The sequence below is a fragment of the Panulirus ornatus genome, chromosome 24 (assembly GCF_036320965.1).
Source record: "Panulirus ornatus isolate Po-2019 chromosome 24, ASM3632096v1, whole genome shotgun sequence".
In the NCBI taxonomy this organism is placed as follows: Eukaryota; Metazoa; Arthropoda; class Malacostraca; order Decapoda; family Palinuridae; genus Panulirus; species Panulirus ornatus.
Window position 1 is genome coordinate 13,681,061 of NC_092247.1, and position 16,802 is coordinate 13,697,862.

General features: G+C 47.5%; 1 protein-coding gene across 4 annotated transcripts in view; it reads right to left on the reverse strand.

Moving 5' to 3' along the window:
* Positions 1 to 14,413, reverse strand: part of LOC139757115 (inactive pancreatic lipase-related protein 1-like) — a 43,963-nt gene extending 29,550 nt beyond the window's left edge. For 2 of the 4 annotated variants that reach the window (XM_071677212.1, XM_071677211.1), the window contains exons 1-6: positions 14,330 to 14,413; positions 6,969 to 7,110; positions 6,526 to 6,694; positions 5,134 to 5,256; positions 1,273 to 1,384; positions 1 to 91 (exon numbers count right to left, since the gene is read on the reverse strand). The exon at positions 1 to 91 is cut by the window's left edge and continues 140 nt beyond it. In XM_071677212.1, coding sequence (XP_071533313.1) covers positions 1 to 91; positions 1,273 to 1,384; positions 5,134 to 5,256; positions 6,526 to 6,694; positions 6,969 to 7,110; positions 14,330 to 14,351 — 659 coding nt within the window. In that variant the 5' untranslated portion in view covers positions 14,352 to 14,413. Of the gene's footprint in view, positions 92 to 1,272; positions 1,385 to 5,133; positions 5,257 to 6,525; positions 6,695 to 6,968; positions 7,111 to 14,215 lie in introns of all 4 variants that reach the window. The other 2 variants (XM_071677214.1, XM_071677213.1) reach the window with 2 other exon arrangements.
* Positions 14,414 to 16,802: the final 2,389 nt, after the last annotated feature.

Below are 16,802 nucleotides of genomic sequence, written 5' to 3' on the forward strand. Positions count from 1 at the left end.
GTGTGCACCACGTCGACGAAGGACGCGTCAGAGGCGTCCAGCCGGTTGGCTAGAGACTGGGACTCGAAGAACGGACCTGCTGGGTCGAGACCTGTTGCCGGAGAGGGAGAGCGAGTTTACTAATACCATTGTCTCGCAGATATACCATGTGTGCCAGACTACACTGCCGACTGAAAGATGTATATAAAACAGGTGGTATGGAAACTTCTCTGTCTGTAGTGATCTTACTTTCTAAGGATTTCCGGCCACATCCAGCTCAGGGTTGGTTGACTTTACATACAGACGTCTGGCTATTGTACCTTCAACGTGACTTCGGCTTTTATTTCTAAGCAGCCCACACAAAGTGGCGGAGGACCAGTTAACATGCAGTTTATAGAGCAGTTCAAAGTATAAATTCCAAATTGCTCCACACTAAATTCAATCGTCTTTGTATGGAGTACTGCTTTCACATCTGGGGTGATTCTAGCTGTGTATCCTTATTTGATACAAAGTCGAAATCGGTCCAGCTTATAAACTCTCCCAGGATAAGTTCAAAATTTGACTTTTGCCCTACGCCGCAATGCTGGTTCACTTTCCCTCTTCCATTGATCTTTACATCCGAGAGCTGCCTGCCACGCAATACTTGGCAAGCTGCTGCGTCACATGATCACTGCGTGGCCGTTGGCAACTCAAGGGTGGGCCGTTTTGATAATTGTTTCTTTCCCTACATGGAACTCTCTACCTTCTCAGGTCTTTCCCAGCAACTATGATCTGGTACATTTCAAAAGACAGGTCATTCACTCCCTTTAAGATTCGTAAATACTTTCCCTTATCTTTTCTTTTTCCCATTCATAATTCTCTGTATATTTCAATGAAGGCCCGTCTGTTGGACTGTTGTTCTTAGTTGGACATAAAAAAAAAAAAAAAACAGTGGCCCAGTACTCAATTGTAAATCCTGTAACCAAGAACCGACGTTAACTCGAAACTGCCCTTTGATTGCTGGATTCTCTGACTATCATCTGACCCATGACTGCCCTCTGGATGTGTCATCAACTTAGCTTTTACCCCGAGCCATCCATAACATGGGTCTTACACCTGACGTTTTCTGTCGGTAACACATGTTATCTTTAACTGACCTCGTATCCAATCGCTGGTCCGTCCTGTTGCCAGTTTCTGACTTATGACCTGGGAATTACCCTCACATTGCGACTCCTGACTGATCTCCGGGACCTGACTTAGAGACTGACTGACCTAAGACACGGAGAAGTAGACCTAAGTCACACTGGGACTGACCTGTGATCCTGGCCACGCCCGGGTAGTGGTGACCTGCCACTCCAGTCACATGAGCACCAAGGCTGAAGCCTATCAGATGAACCTGTCCCCCGGTGAAGTCCGCCGTGTTGTTCTGTAGACAGACCCACCAAGGCTGGTATCAGGGATCAGCACACACACAAGGATCAGCACACACACACACACACACACACACACACATTGGTGGTTACGGCAGTAGTCAGTCAGGTGTGGTAAGCTCTCTGAAGTAGACCCTGTGGGTTGCAGTGGTAAAACATTAAACATTTCCTGCCAGAAATAGACGAAGAAAGGCCGCGTTCGCTCACATCCATTACCTAGCTGTCTTGCTCTGTGTACCGAGACTACAACCTCCTGTCGACAACCAGACTCCACAGACCTTTCTAGGGTTTACGCCGGCCGCTTCACATGACCTGATTAGGTATATTGACAGCACATCGACTCCAGCATCACACATTGTTCCAGTTTACCCTATCCCATGCACGTCTTTCACCCTCCTGCATGTTCAGACCCGAATTACTCAGAATCGTTTTAATTCCATCCTTCCGTCTCCAGTTTGGTCTCCCACTTCTCCTTGTTCCCTCCACCTCTGACACTTATATCCTCTTTCTCAACCTCTCCACACTCATTCTATTTTTATCTCTAAACCATTTTATCACAGTCTCTTTTGCTTTCTCAACCACTCTCGGTTTTTTTTACCTCACCTTTCTCTTACTCTTTTATTATTTACTCGATCAAACCACTTCACACCACCTATTTTTCGATGCTCACAGAACCTCCACCCTTTCACCTTCCTTATGTCTCACTTCCGGTTCCATGGTTTTATATATATATATATATATATATATATATATATATATATATATATATATATATATATATATATTGAGAGGCAAGTGTTTTGGGAGCAGCTGAGTGAGTGTATTAGTGGTTTTGATGCACGAGACCGGGTCATAGTGATGGGTGATTTGAATGCAAAGGTGAGTAATGTGGCAGTTGAGGGAATAATTGGTATACATGGGGTGTTCAGTGTTGTAAATGGAAATGGTGAAGAGCTTGTAGATTTATGTGCTGAAAAAGGACTGATGATTGGGAATACCTGGTTTAAAAAGCGAGATATACATAAGTATACTTATGTAAGTAGGAGAGATGGCCAGAGAGCGTTATTGGATTACGTGTTAATTGACAGGCGTGCGAAAGAGAGACTTTTGGATGTTAATGTGCTGAGAGGTGCAACTGGAGGGATGTCTGATCATTATCTTGTGGAGGCTAAGGTGAAGATTTGTATGGGTTTTCAGAAAAGAAGAGTGAATGTTGGGGTGAAGAGGGTGGTGAGAGTAAGTGAGCTTGAGAAAGAGACCTGTGTGAGGAAGTACCAGGAGAGACTGAGTACAGAATGGAAAAAGGTGAGAACAATGGAAGTAAGGGGAGTGGGGGAGGAATGGGATGTATTTAGGGAATCAGTGATGGATTGCGCAAAAGATGCTTGTGGCATGAGAAGAGTGGGAGGTGGGTTGATTAGAAGGGGTAGTGAGTGGTGGGATGAAGAAGTAAGAGTATTAGTGAAAGAGAAGAGAGAGGCATTTGGACGATTTTTGCAGGGAAAAAATGCAATTGAGTGGGAGATGTATAAAAGAAAGAGACAGGAGGTCAAGAGAAAGGTGCAAGAGGTGAAAAAAAGGGCAAATGAGAGTTGGGGTGAGAGAGTATCATTAAATTTTAGGGAGAATAAAAAGATGTTCTGGAAGGAGGTAAATAAAGTGCGTAAGACAAGGGAGCAAATGGGAACTTCAGTGAAGGGCGCAAATGGGGAGGTGAAAACAAGTAGTGGTGATGTGAGAAGGAGATGGAGTGAGTATTTTGAAGGTTTGTTGAATGTGTTTGATGATAGAGTGGCAGATATAGGGTGTTTTGGTCGAGGTGGTGTGCAAAGTGAGAGGGTTAGGGAAAATGATTTGGTAAACAGAGAAGAGGTAGTGAAAGCTTTGCGGAAGATGAAAGCCGGCAAGGCAGCACGTTTGGATGGTATTGCAGTGGAATTTATTAGAAAAGGGGGTGACTGTATTGTTGACTGGTTGGTAAGGTTATTTAATGTATGTATGACTCATGGTGAGGTGCCTGAGGATTGGCGGAATGCGTGCATAGTGCCATTGTACAAAGGCAAAGGGGATAAGAGTGAGTGCTCAAATTACAGAGGTATAAGTTTGTTGAGTATTCCTGATAAATTATATGGGAGGGTATTGATTGAGAGGGTGAAGGCATGTACAGAGCATCAGATTGGGGAAGAGCAGTGTGGTTTCAGAAGTGGTAGAGGATGTGTGGATCAGGTGTTTGCTTTGAAGAATGTATGTGAGAAATACTTAGAAAAGCAAATGGATTTGTATGTAGCATTTATGGATCTGGAGAAGGCATATGATAGAGTTGATAGAGATGCTCTGTGGAAGGTATTAAGAATATATGGTGTGGGAGGAAAGTTGTTAGAAGCAGTGAAAAGTTTTTATCGAGGATGTAAGGCATGTGTACGTGTAGGAAGAGAGGAAAGTGATTGGTTCTCAGTGAATGTAGGTTTGCGGCAGGGGTGTGTGATGTCTCCATGGTTGTTTAATTTGTTTATGGATGGGGTTGTTAGGGAGGTAAATGCAAGAGTTTTGGAAAGAGGGGCAAGTATGAAGTCTGTTGGGGATGAGAGAGCTTGGGAAGTGAGTCAGTTGTTGTTCGCTGATGATACAGCGCTGGTGGCTGATTCATGTGAGAAACTGCAGAAGCTGGTGACTGAGTTTGGAAAAGTGTGTGGAAGAAGAAAGTTAAGAGTAAATGTGAATAAGAGCAAGGTTATTAGGTACAGTAGGGTTGAGGGTCAAGTCAATTGGGAGGTGAGTTTGAATGGAGAAAAACTGGAGGAAGTGAAGTGTTTTAGATATCTGGGAGTGGATCTGGCAGCGGATGGAACCATGGAAGCGGAAGTGGGTCATAGGGTGGGGGAGGGGGCGAAAATCCTGGGGGCCTTGAAGAATGTGTGGAAGTCGAGAACATTATCTCGGAAAGCAAAAATGGGTATGTTTGAAGGAATAGTGGTTCCAACAATGTTGTATGGTTGCGAGGCGTGGGCTATGGATAGAGTTGTGCGCAGGAGGATGGATGTGCTGGAAATGAGATGTTTGAGGACAATGTGTGGTGTGAGGTGGTTTGATCGAGTGAGTAACGTAAGGGTAAGAGAGATGTGTGGAAATAAAAAGAGCGTGGTTGAGAGAGCAGAAGAGGGTGTTTTGAAGTGGTTTGGGCACATGGAGAGGATGAGTGAGGAGAGATTGACCAAGAAGATATATGTGTCGGAGGTGGAGGGAACAAGGAGAAGAGGGAGACCAAATTGGAGGTGGAAGGATGGAGTGAAAAGGATTTTGTGTGATCGGGGCCTGAACATGCAGGAGGGTGTAAGGAGGGCAAGGAATAGAGTGAATTGGAGCGATGTGGTGTACCGGGGTTGACGTGCTGTCAGTGGATTGAATCGGGGCATGTGAAGCGTCTGGGGTAAACCATGGAAAGCTGTGTAGGTATGTATATTTGCGTGTGTGGACGTATGTATATACATGTGTATGGGGGGGGGGGGGGGTTGGGCCATTTCTTTCGTCTGTTTCCTTGCGCTACCTCGCAAACGCGGGAGACAGCGACAAAGTATAATAAAAAAAAAAAAAAAATAATAATAATATATATATATATATATATATATATATATATATATATATATATATATATATATATATATATATATATACATATATATATATATATATATATGTGTGTGTGTGTGTGTGAAGGAGGAGGGGGATATAGGATGTTATGCCTCACCTGGAGAAAGTGCAGGAGGTCAGCCAGGAGGAGGCCCACGAATCTAACGTTGTCTGCCGCCCGGTCGTACCGTATACCGTCGGCCAACACTGCCCACTGCACCACCACTACGTTCACGTCCGCCTGCCGGCACCAACACCACACACATCAGTACGGTCCAAACACAGCTTGACACGTACAGAACGCACCTTAAAGCCGACCCAAAATACAACTTAAGAAGAACCAAACACAACATAATACGTACAGAATATAGCTTACGTCGGACCAAACACAGCTTAACACACATAGAACACAGCTTTAAACGGACCAAACATAGCTTAATACGTACGGAGCACAGCTTAAGACAGACCAAAGTATAATACAGTCAAGTACCCCAGCTACACCAGCAGTATAGTGTAGTGTACGTGAGTAGGTCAGACCATCAGCCAAAACATATTCCATTTCATTCATTCCCCTGAAAGTCCACGCTTGATTTATTTCAGTAATGCAGGTGTTTCTTTCATACTTTCTCCTGCAGGCTGTTCTTGCCTGTAGGAGTGCAGGGTCGGGAAGGTGCCATAACCATGATTATCCTCAATATGAAAGAGCCTTTCCCATCTAGAGTAGGTAGCGGCAGGAACAGAACAATGAGCCTTTGAAGGGAAAGCTCTTCATTTGGATGCTTCTTCTAACACTACTTCTAAAAAGTAACAATACAGGAGAGAAGGACCTCTTCAACCCTGTTCCCTCCCCCTTAATCACCATCGGTGATATCCTGACACTCACTCAGTCACTCCCCATGAAGGACAACACCACCAGATCTCTCTACCCTCAACACCAGGAGCCATCACACCGGCCTATGAGGGAGTTCGAACCACTGAGACACTGAGCGAGGAGACGAGATGCCGCGACCCGTCCCCTCGCCAGCCAGCGCAGTGTCCTAACTCGTCTGTTACTCCACCAGTGTCTGACCTCGTCAAAAGGTCTCGTGACTCCTTGAACACGACCATTCTATCCTTGAGTTCAACCGTATGACCCTTGAGCAGGACCATACGACCACTGAACACAATCATACGACCCTTGAGCACAACCATACGACCACTTAGCACAATCATACGATCCTTGAGCACAACCATACGACCACTTAGCACAATCATACGATCCTTGAGCACAACCATACGACCCTTGAGCACAACCATAAGGCACCTGAGCACAACCATGCGACCCTTGCATACAACCATACGACTCTTGGGTTTAAAAGCCTAGCTTGATCTAAGGCTCACGTTATATCCATAGGTTCTCACCAGACAACAGTTGGTCCGTCATACTCAAAAGGGGGTTTAAGGAGGAACAATATTCATTCAAGAAATATCTGAGGAATATTTCAGGGGTGATATTCCCAGGTGTGCTGACCCGTGCCAAGAGGCTGTTCTTCGTGGCTACCATCCACGGGGAGTCGTCGGCCGTCTCGGAATACCCGTGTACCAGGACCGTCAGGGGCATGTGGCTGGCCCAGTGAGAGCCGTGCAGCGTCGTCAGGTTCCCCAACACCAGCACCTCCGGCGGGCCATCCCGGGTCAGCCTGCAGGTCACACACAGCTCACGTCAGGTCAAAGGACCTCAACCATTCTTGCTAAATATATTAAGGACATGCTTATTGCTGTACCACAGACCTACGTTTGCGAATTAGTAAAAATAATTGTAAAGGTAACTGAAGCAAAATAATTCTTTCCATGAAGCAGACGACACGGGAGATTAATCACATGATCAAAATCAAATTCTAAGACGTCTGTAATTGGTCTATATCACATGTGTAGTCACCGTGGCTGACAAAGGCTTCTGGTACATTTCCCTACCTTGTGTACAGTCTGAACTCCACATCCTCTGGAGTCGGATGATGGAAGTCCTTCGGGTGTAGGACCAGGGGCAGGGCAGGCCTCTGGGCTGGGAGGGCTTGTAAGGGCGTCAGCACACACCACGCCACCGCCTCCAACACCACTGTCTCCACCAACAAACATTGCATCAGTAAACTCGTCATGAATAACCCAGTCTCAAAACACTTCATGACACACTCATGTCTCGAGATATCTATCACACCCTATTCTGTTTTCTTTAATACTTAATTTGTTAATACTCTTTCTTTGAGATTTATAGAAAATGTTTCATTTTTACCTATATTTATGTATATGCACCACAGGTTGGCTTCGAAACCAGGCTAGGGCGTATGGTTAGCTCGGCCACAAGGAGGTTAAAAGACACAGACACACTGCACTTCTAGTGTTTTTACGTGTATCCCAACCTCATCTCGGTGGGTGTAGCATAGACTTTAATCTGCAGTTCGACTTGTGAACACCTCCTAAGTTAGTTTCAATACTTAACCCGCTTGCCCTGCATCGCGCTGCTGGTTCACTCTCCCTCTTCCAGTGAGCTGGCTTCCTGTGCGCTCCCCACCACTAGCTAAACCAGGCAATACTCGGCAAGCTACTGCGTCACATGATGACTGTGTAGGCTTTATCAACTCACGGGTGGGCCGTAACTGTTCCTTTCCCTATACTTCGACGCTTTGGAACTCTCTGCCCTCTCATGTCTTTCCCAATTAAGTATGACCTGTCACATTTTAAGAGACAGGTTTTCCATTTTCTCCAAAATTCGTAAATACTTTCCCTCGTCTTTTTTTCATATCCCTTGTCATAATTCTCTCTATATTTCGATTCAAGCCTGGGCTTGAGGTGGACCTTAGTCCATGACTGGACAAGAGCGCGAGGCCACTGAGGATTAAGGGACTCGTAAGAGCGCGAGGCCACTGAGGATTAAGGGACTCGAAAGAGCGCGAGGCCACTGAGGATTAAGGAACTCGTAAGAGCGCGAGGCCACTAAGGATTAAGGGACTCGTAAGAGCGCGAGGCCACTGAGGATTAAGGGACTCGTAAGAGCGCGAGGCCACTGAGGATTAAGGGACTTGTAAGAGCGCGAGGCCACTGAGGATTAAGGGACTCGTAAGAGCGCGAGGCCACTGAGGATTAAGGGACTTGTAAGAGCGCGAGGCCACTGAGGATTAAGGGACTCGTAAGAGCGCGAGGCCACTGAGGATTAAGGGACTCGTAAGAGCGCGAGGCTACTGAGGATTAAGGGACTCGTAAGAGCGCGAGGCCACTGAGGATTAAGGGACTCGTAAGAGCGCGAGGCCACTGAGGATTAAGGGACTCGTAAGAGCGCGAGGCCACTGAGGATTAAGGGACTCGTAAGAGCGCGAGGCCACTGAGGATTAAGGGACTCGTAAGAGCGCGAGGCCACTGAGGATTAAGGGACTCGTAAGAGAGCGAGGCCTTTGAGCGCACTGGACCTCTGATCATGAGATCTCCAAGAACGGTGGGTCACTGTGAGTGAGATATAGTCAAGCGAGAAACATAATTAACGAGGTTTTTGAGATTCCTATTAACTCAATTTTTCCTCAGTAATTAAGGAGGTTTTTGAGATTCCTAAAAACTTAAATTTTCCTCTGCTCTGTCGTCCTGCTATAATCATCAGTATGAGGCCACCTTCTCAACCTTATGAGTCACGACGGTACAACCCTTGAGTACGATTGCATGGCCCTTACGAGTCGGGTCAAGGGCCAGGCCATCGTATCCAAGGGTCGTACCATCGCACTTGAGGGTCGTCCTCTCGTATTCAAAGGATCACACAGTCGTGCTCAAGAGGCTAGGTGTGAGTTGATGGCCACCAGCGTTACATCAATATGGGAGCCACTTTACCTGCCTCTGGCGGTAGGGTCTCAACACAGGATGTGGGAGAGCTGCACCATTATGTCGGTACAATAATGATAAGACAGTGGCTCACATAAACAGGACGACCCTGACCATACCTCAGGCGTCATGTCCCACCAGTGGAGCGTGCGGGAGGGGGGGGGGCGTTCCTGTCATCAGCAAAAGCCTCTGTCGCAAAGTTTTCCATCATATTTCTTCTCGTAGTTTGAAAGAGAAAGTTGTAGAGAATATTTTACCCTCTTCTGGCAAGAGACAGAGCATTACGTCTGTTGCAAGTGGGAGGAGACAGAACATTACGTCTGTTACAAGTGGAAAGAGACAGAACATTACGTCTGTTACAAGTGGAAAGAGACAGAACATTACGTCTGTTACAAGTGGAAAGAGACAGAACATTACGTCTGTTACAAGTGGAAAGAGACAGAACATTACGTCTGTTACAAGTGGAAAGAGACAGAACATTACGTCTGTTACAAGTGGAAAGAGACAGAACATTACGTCTGTTACAAGTGGAAAGAGACAGAACATTACGTCTGTTACAAGTGGAAAGAGACAGAACATTACGTCTGTTACAAGTGGAAAGAGACAGAACATTACGTCTGTTACAAGTGGAAAGAGACAGAACATTACGTCTGTTACAAGTGGAAAGAGACAGAACATTACGTCTGTTACAAGTGGAAAGAGACAGAACATTACGTCTGTTACAAGTGGAAAGAGACAGAACATTAAGTCTATCACAAGTGGGAGGAGACGGAGATAGTATAGCGGTCCTTTTCCTCCCGTTTTCTTGCACCAGATCCCCTCATAGCTTTCCCTTGGCCCACACGCTCATTGCTTTGAACAGTGTGTGTGTGTGTGTGTCTATGTGTGTGTGTGTGTGTGTGTGTGTGTGTGTGTCAAAAGGCGACCCTGTTAATGATCAGGCAACTTTCACTTGAGCATGAGCCAAGAGCGTCGCCTCCTTCTGCCTGAACACTCGACCAGGAGGCTCGTTGTGATCACGTAACACAGGAGTGTGGGAAGGAGAGCCTGGTGCAGGCTGTACTGACACTACACCAACTATAAACTGGTGACCAGAGGTGTCCACATACACACGGGACAAAGTCCATTCGAATTGTTGCCTTTGTAGATAGATGACCTCACGCGCCCCCCTTGCAAGCCCTTGACCCTCCACCTTCCTCAACACAAGTGTCAGGTATTCATTTGTCTTCAGCAGGTAACCTGGAGCCGTAATCTGTCAGACGGATCGGAGCTACGATCGAGAAAATGAGTACATAGATACACCTTGCTTCCCGTGATGGTCGCCACGTAGATAATCATAAGATCGGACCCTCTGCCACTTTGTTCCACCCCGTGCCTGCCCATCATAAGGAGAGCCATACGTGACTGGAACCTTTGTTACAAAAAAGAAAAACATTCCAGATGTAACAACAGACTCACGCCAAGTTACATAATACAAATCAGAACTCTATTGTATGAATCTGTTGCAATCATTTCGCATTGAAGTGAATTTTACACGATGAAATATTTAACATAAACTTGTACGTGTCCTTTTGTGTCAGGGAATTATCACACTCTTCCATCAAGCTGTCTGTTATCTCTATCTTATTGTCTCTACCACACATGCAGCCTCTCAAATAAAGACGTCCATTGAGCTAAGGGGAACAAGGACGTCTGCACTTATAAAAGCATTTCTTCACTTGACACAGTAAGTTGATCAAGTAAGACCAGTGTCCATCCACACCTCCACCACCACACACACACATACACACCAGGTTCACGTGTGTGTAAGGAGGTGTCCACTGCACACGGCCACACATCACTCCTCTGGTAACTCAAGTGTCTCCAGCCCAGGACACTTCACTCTCTCTCTCTCTCTCTCTCTCTCTCTCTCTCTCTCTCTCTCTCTCTCTCTCTCTCTCTCTCTCTCTCTCTCTCTCTCTCTCTCTCTCTCTCTCTCGCCCGCTCTCTGCCCTCCCGTGGTTTGGCTAACTCCTCTGACCCTTCATCTTCACTCCCATACACCCTGTTCACCAACCTATCACCCCACTACGCACCCTCCGTAGCAACACTACCTTAAAAGACTTTCATTCATGCCTCCTCCTTACGATTCATGTCTCTGCACCACATACATTCCTCAATTTTCTCCCAGTCTCCAATACTCTACGTGAGTTATTCAAGCGCTCCATCATGCTAGTGTTGTGCACACCAGAGGTACGACAAGCGCTCCATCGTGCTAGTGTTGTGCACACCACAGGTACGACAAGCGCTCCATCGTGCTAGTGTTGTGCACACCACAGGTACGACAAGCGCTCCATCATGCTAGTGTTGTGCACACCAGAGGTACGACAAGCGCTCCATCGTGCTAACGTTGTGCACACCAGAGGTACGACAAGCGCTCCATCGTGCTAACGTTGTGCACACCACAGGTACGACAAGCGCTCCATCATGCTAGTGTTGTGCACACCAGAGGTACGACAAGCGCTCCATCGTGCTAACGTTGTGCACACCACAGGTACGACAAGCGCTCCATCGTGCTAGTGTTGTGCACACCAGAGGTACGACAAGCGCTCCATCATGCTAGTGTTGTGCACACCAGAGGTACGACAAGCGCTCCATCGTGCTAACGTTGTGCACACCAGAGGTACGACAAGCGCTCCATCGTGCTAGTGTTGTGCACACCACAGGTACGACAAGCGCTCCATCATGCTAGTGTTGTGCACACCACAGGTACGACAAGCGCTCCATCGTGCTAGTGTTGTGCACACCAGAGGTACGACAAGCGCTCCATCGTGCTAGTGTTGTGCACACCAGAGGTACGACAAGCACTCCATCGTGCTAGTGTTGTGCACACCAGAGGTACGACAAGCGCTCCATCGTGCTAGTGTTGTGCACACCAGAGGTACGACAAGCGCTCCATCGTGCTAGTGTTGTGCACACCACAGGTACGACAAGCGCTCCATCATGCTAGTGTTGTGCACACCACAGGTACGACAAGCGCTCCATCATGCTAGTGTTGTGCACACCAGAGGTACGACAAGCACTCCATCGTGCTAGTGTTGTGCACACCAGAGGTACGACAAGCGCTCCATCGTGCTAGTGTTGTGCACACCAGAGGTACGACAAGCGCTCCATCGTGCTAGTGTTGTGCACACCACAGGTACGACAAGCGCTCCATCGTGCTAGTGTTGTGCACACCAGAGGTACGACAAGCGCTCCATCGTGCTAGTGTTGTGCACACCAGAGGTACGACAAGCACTCCATCGTGCTAGTGTTGTGCACACCAGAGGTACGACAAGCGCTCCATCGTGCTAGTGTTGTGCACACCAGAGGTACGACAAGCGCTCCATCGTGCTAGTGTTGTGCACACCACAGGTACGACAAGCGCTCCATCATGCTAGTGTTGTGCACACCACAGGTACGACAAGCGCTCCATCATGCTAGTGTTGTGCACACCAGAGGTACGACAAGCACTCCATCGTGCTAGTGTTGTGCACACCACAGGTACGACAAGCGCTCCATCGTGCTAGTGTTGTGCACACCAGAGGTACGACAAGCGCTCCATCGTGCTAGTGTTGTGCACACCAGAGGTACGACAAGCGCTCCATCATGCTAGTGTTGTGCACACCACAGGTACGACAAGCGCTCCATCGTGCTAGTGTTGTGCACACCAGAGGTACGACAAGCACTCCATCGTGCTAGTGTTGTGCACACCAGAGGTACGACAAGCGCTCCATCGTGCTAGTGTTGTGCACACCAGAGGTACGACAAGCACTCCATCGTGCTAGTGTTGTGCACACCAGAGGTACGACAAGCGCTCCATCGTGCTAGTGTTGTGCACACCAGAGGTACGACAAGCGCTCCATCATGCTAGTGTTGTGCACACCAGAGGTACGACAAGCGCTCCATCATGCTAGTGTTGTGCACACCAGAGGTACGACAAGCGCTCCATCGTGCTAACGTTGTGCACACCAGAGGTACGACAAGCGCTCCATCGTGCTAGTGTTGTGCACACCACAGGTACGACAAGCGCTCCATCGTGCTAACGTTGTGCACACCAGAGGTACGACAAGCGCTCCATCGTGCTAGTGTTGTGCACACCACAGGTACGACAAGCACTCCATCGTGCTAGTGTTGTGCACACCACAGGTACGACAAGCGCTCCATCATGCTAGTGTTGTGCACACCAGAGGTACGACAAGCACTCCATCGTGCTAGTGTTGTGCACACCAGAGGTACGACAAGCGCTCCATCGTGCTAGTGTTGTGCACACCAGAGGTACGACAAGCGCTCCATCATGCTAGTGTTGTGCACACCAGAGGTACGACAAGCGCTCCATCATGCTAGTGTTGTGCACACCAGAGGTACGACAAGCGCTCCATCGTGCTAACGTTGTGCACACCAGAGGTACGACAAGCGCTCCATCGTGCTAGTGTTGTGCACACCAGAGGTACGACAAGCGCTCCATCGTGCTAGTGTTGTGCACACCACAGGTACGACAAGCGCTCCATCGTGCCAGTGTTGTGCACACCACAGGTACGATACACCGTAACGCTTAAATTCTTCCTATTCTTTACATATTTCCATCCACTTTCAATCTGTCTTTCCCTTATAACTGGTTTCCAGGCACGTCCCTCACTGCCATTCATAATGATTATCACTCCCACATAACTCGAGTAGCGAACAATCGTCCCCCATCTGAACTTACACTACACCTCGAGAGTCCATCTCTCTCAAAATCATGAGTCCATCTCATTCTTATTTTCCTTTCCACATCTTCTTCATACAAACATCCTCACGGCGACTTGCAGTTCCACCCAACTCCTCTGATTTAGCTTGCAAGACAGCATCCTCTGCAGACAAGTGCAGTAGCTTCGCCTCTGTTCAAGTATTGCACCACTGTCATCCCCCGACGCCCCCCCCCCTCATCCATAACATCATCAAGCAACCACATTGCACTACCGACAATTCTACCTTCAGATCGCGGGATTTTCAACCCAACAGATCCCAGAACATGTCAGAGGCTTCAGTGCACATCACACAGGTCATACACAGAACGTGTGTGTGTGTGTGTGTGTATGTGTGTGTGTGTGTGTGTAGAATATCCTGTACTACACTGTATATGAGCAAATACCTGATGTACACATCCTCTTCCCTTCCTCACCCTGCCTTGATCCTCACTATCATGGGATCACTATTCATTCAAACCTAATCAGTCACCATTCATTATGTCTTATCATCTCTAGTATGGAAAATTTTGAGGATCCCCAAAATCATACCTTTGTGAGTACGACGGCACGACCACTGGCCTAAGAACAAGCAATCGTACTTAATGGTCGTACCTTAGTACTCATGAGTCGTACAGTCGTACTCATGGGGTCGTGCCGTTGTGTTCAAACGTCGTACCGACGTACTCAAGGGTCTGATGTCAGACTCAACTACAGACGATGACTTACACAAGAACTGGCAGGTCTTCATTGTGGCTCCCGACCCAAGTGTGAGTGCCAGGCACGGGTGACCATCGCTCTCTTATATAGCCGACAGCCTCCTGCTGCTGCTGCTGCTGGTGTGTGGTGTGTGTGTGTGTGTGTGTGTGTGTGGGGTGGGGGTAAGTGGGAATGACAGGTATTTTGTCGCTACCAGATAACAAAAGAAAATCCCGGTATTGTAGGGAAAGATGCAGGTGTCTTTGAGTGGCTTGTTTACCTTCTCACAGATTAACGAGGGCGTTGATGAGGATGGTACAGGCGTATGGTAAACCCAGGCACACACACACACACACACACACACACACACACACACACACACACACATACACACACACACACACACACACACGTACACGACCACTCAATCTGAAGCGCCGAGGTAAAATAAACTGTAATAACTTAAAATTCAGCGCCGAAAAAAAAGACTTTCATATTTCCTGGTAAGCTTTATGTTGTAGTACGTGTCCAAAGCTTGAGCAGCCAGAGCCAGCAAAGCGTAAGATGTAAAGCTTCGCAACCTTCCCTTTAGGAAGGTCTTCTTGTGCTCGATCGGCCGTGATCCTGGCTGTGGACGTGACCCAGAGCGAAGGCGCTGGGCAAACACGGCAGATCTCCAGCAGCCCAGCACGACCCAACCTTGACGTTCAAAGGACACTGGGACCCGTGCCACGGAGAGGGGACCCCGGCAGTAGTAACTACGAGAAGGAGGACTTAGGTCATCGTACTTACTGGCATAGTTATCGTACTTAAGGGTTTAAGTCGTCTTACCAAAGGGGTTAAGTCATCGCACTTGAGGGGATAAATGGTCGTTCAGAAAGGGATAAGCCATCGTCCTTGTGGGTTAATTCATTGTATTCATGGTACGAGTCGTAGCACTCAAGGGGTTAAGTCATCTTGCTCAAGGGTCAAGTCATCGTCCTCGAGAAGCTAAGTCATCGTATTCGAAGGCGTTCAGCCATCACGCTTAAGGGTTAAGCCATCGTACTCCAAGAGTTAAGTGTTCGTACTCCAGGGATTAAGCCACTGTACTCAAAAGAATTAAGCCGTCGTACGCTAGGGACTAAGTTATCGTACTGAAAGTTTCAATTCGTCGTATTTAAGGGATTAAGCCATCGTCCTCAAACCACTTAAGTCTTTGTACTTAAAGTCGTCTTACTCAAGGCACAAGTTGATTAAAGATACCTAAAGAGAAACGATCGAGAAAAAAAAGAGAAATAGAAACAAGAAAAATGGATGTAAAGCAATACCGCGACCGCGTCTATCATCACGGCAGCCCCACTCCACCACAGGCGTCCACCACGGTCAGACACTCTCGTCTTAACAACTGCTGTGCACATCACTGCTCTTAACAGACACGTCAAACACGTCAGCCTCCTTGAGCATGGGCGGTCCTGGAGCTACTGTCTGTCATATATCACCAAGAAGAAGACCAGTAAGGAGGAGACAACAGGAGGAGGAGAGAAGCCCAGAAATTAGAGTATGAGATGATCATATTGTCGAGGATGAGTGAAGTGGTTGTCTCGTGTGTAGCCTCATTGTCTCACACGTCAGCACAAGGAAGTTCCCTGAGCACAATTGTCGCTATAGCTGACCCCCCCCCCCCCCCCCCCCCCAGACCGAGGGACGAACATCTTCAGTATAACAGCTGAACCCCTTCATTACCAAGACTTAACCCCTTCATGACGAAGACTTAACCCCTTCATTACGGACTTAGCCCCTTCATTACCAAGACTTAAGCCCTTCATTACAAAGACTTAACCCCCTCATTACGGACTTAGCCCCTTCATTACCAAGACTTAACCCCTTCATGACGAAGACTTAACCCCCTCATTACGGACTTAGCCCCTTCATTACCAAGACTTAACCCCTTCATGACGAAGACTTAACCCCCTCATTACGGACTTAGCCCCTTCATTACCAAGACTTAACCCCTTCATGACGAAGACTTAACCCCCTCATTACGGACTTAACCCCTTCATTACCAAGACTTAACCCCTTCATGACGAAGACTTAACCCCCTCATTACGGACTTAACCCCTTTATTACCAAGATTTAACCCCTTCATTACGAGGACGTAAGCCCTTCATTAAGAAGATTTAGGCCCTTCATTACAAAGACTTGACCCCTTCATTACGACTTAGCCCCTTCATTACCAAGACTTAACCCCTTCATTACCAAGACTTAACCCCTTCACAACCAAATCTTAACCCTTTCAGTGTAAAGGCTTAACCTCTTCACTTAACCCCATCGGTACAAAGACTTAGTTCCCTCACTACAGAGACTTAACCTCCCCCTCAGTGCGAAGACTTAACCCCTTTACCTCGAAGCCTTTAACACCTCCAGTAACAACACTTTAATCCAGCACCACCAAGACTTCAGCCCTTCATCATAAAGGCTTAATCTCTTTACTACGAAGGATTAACCACTTCACCACAAAGAC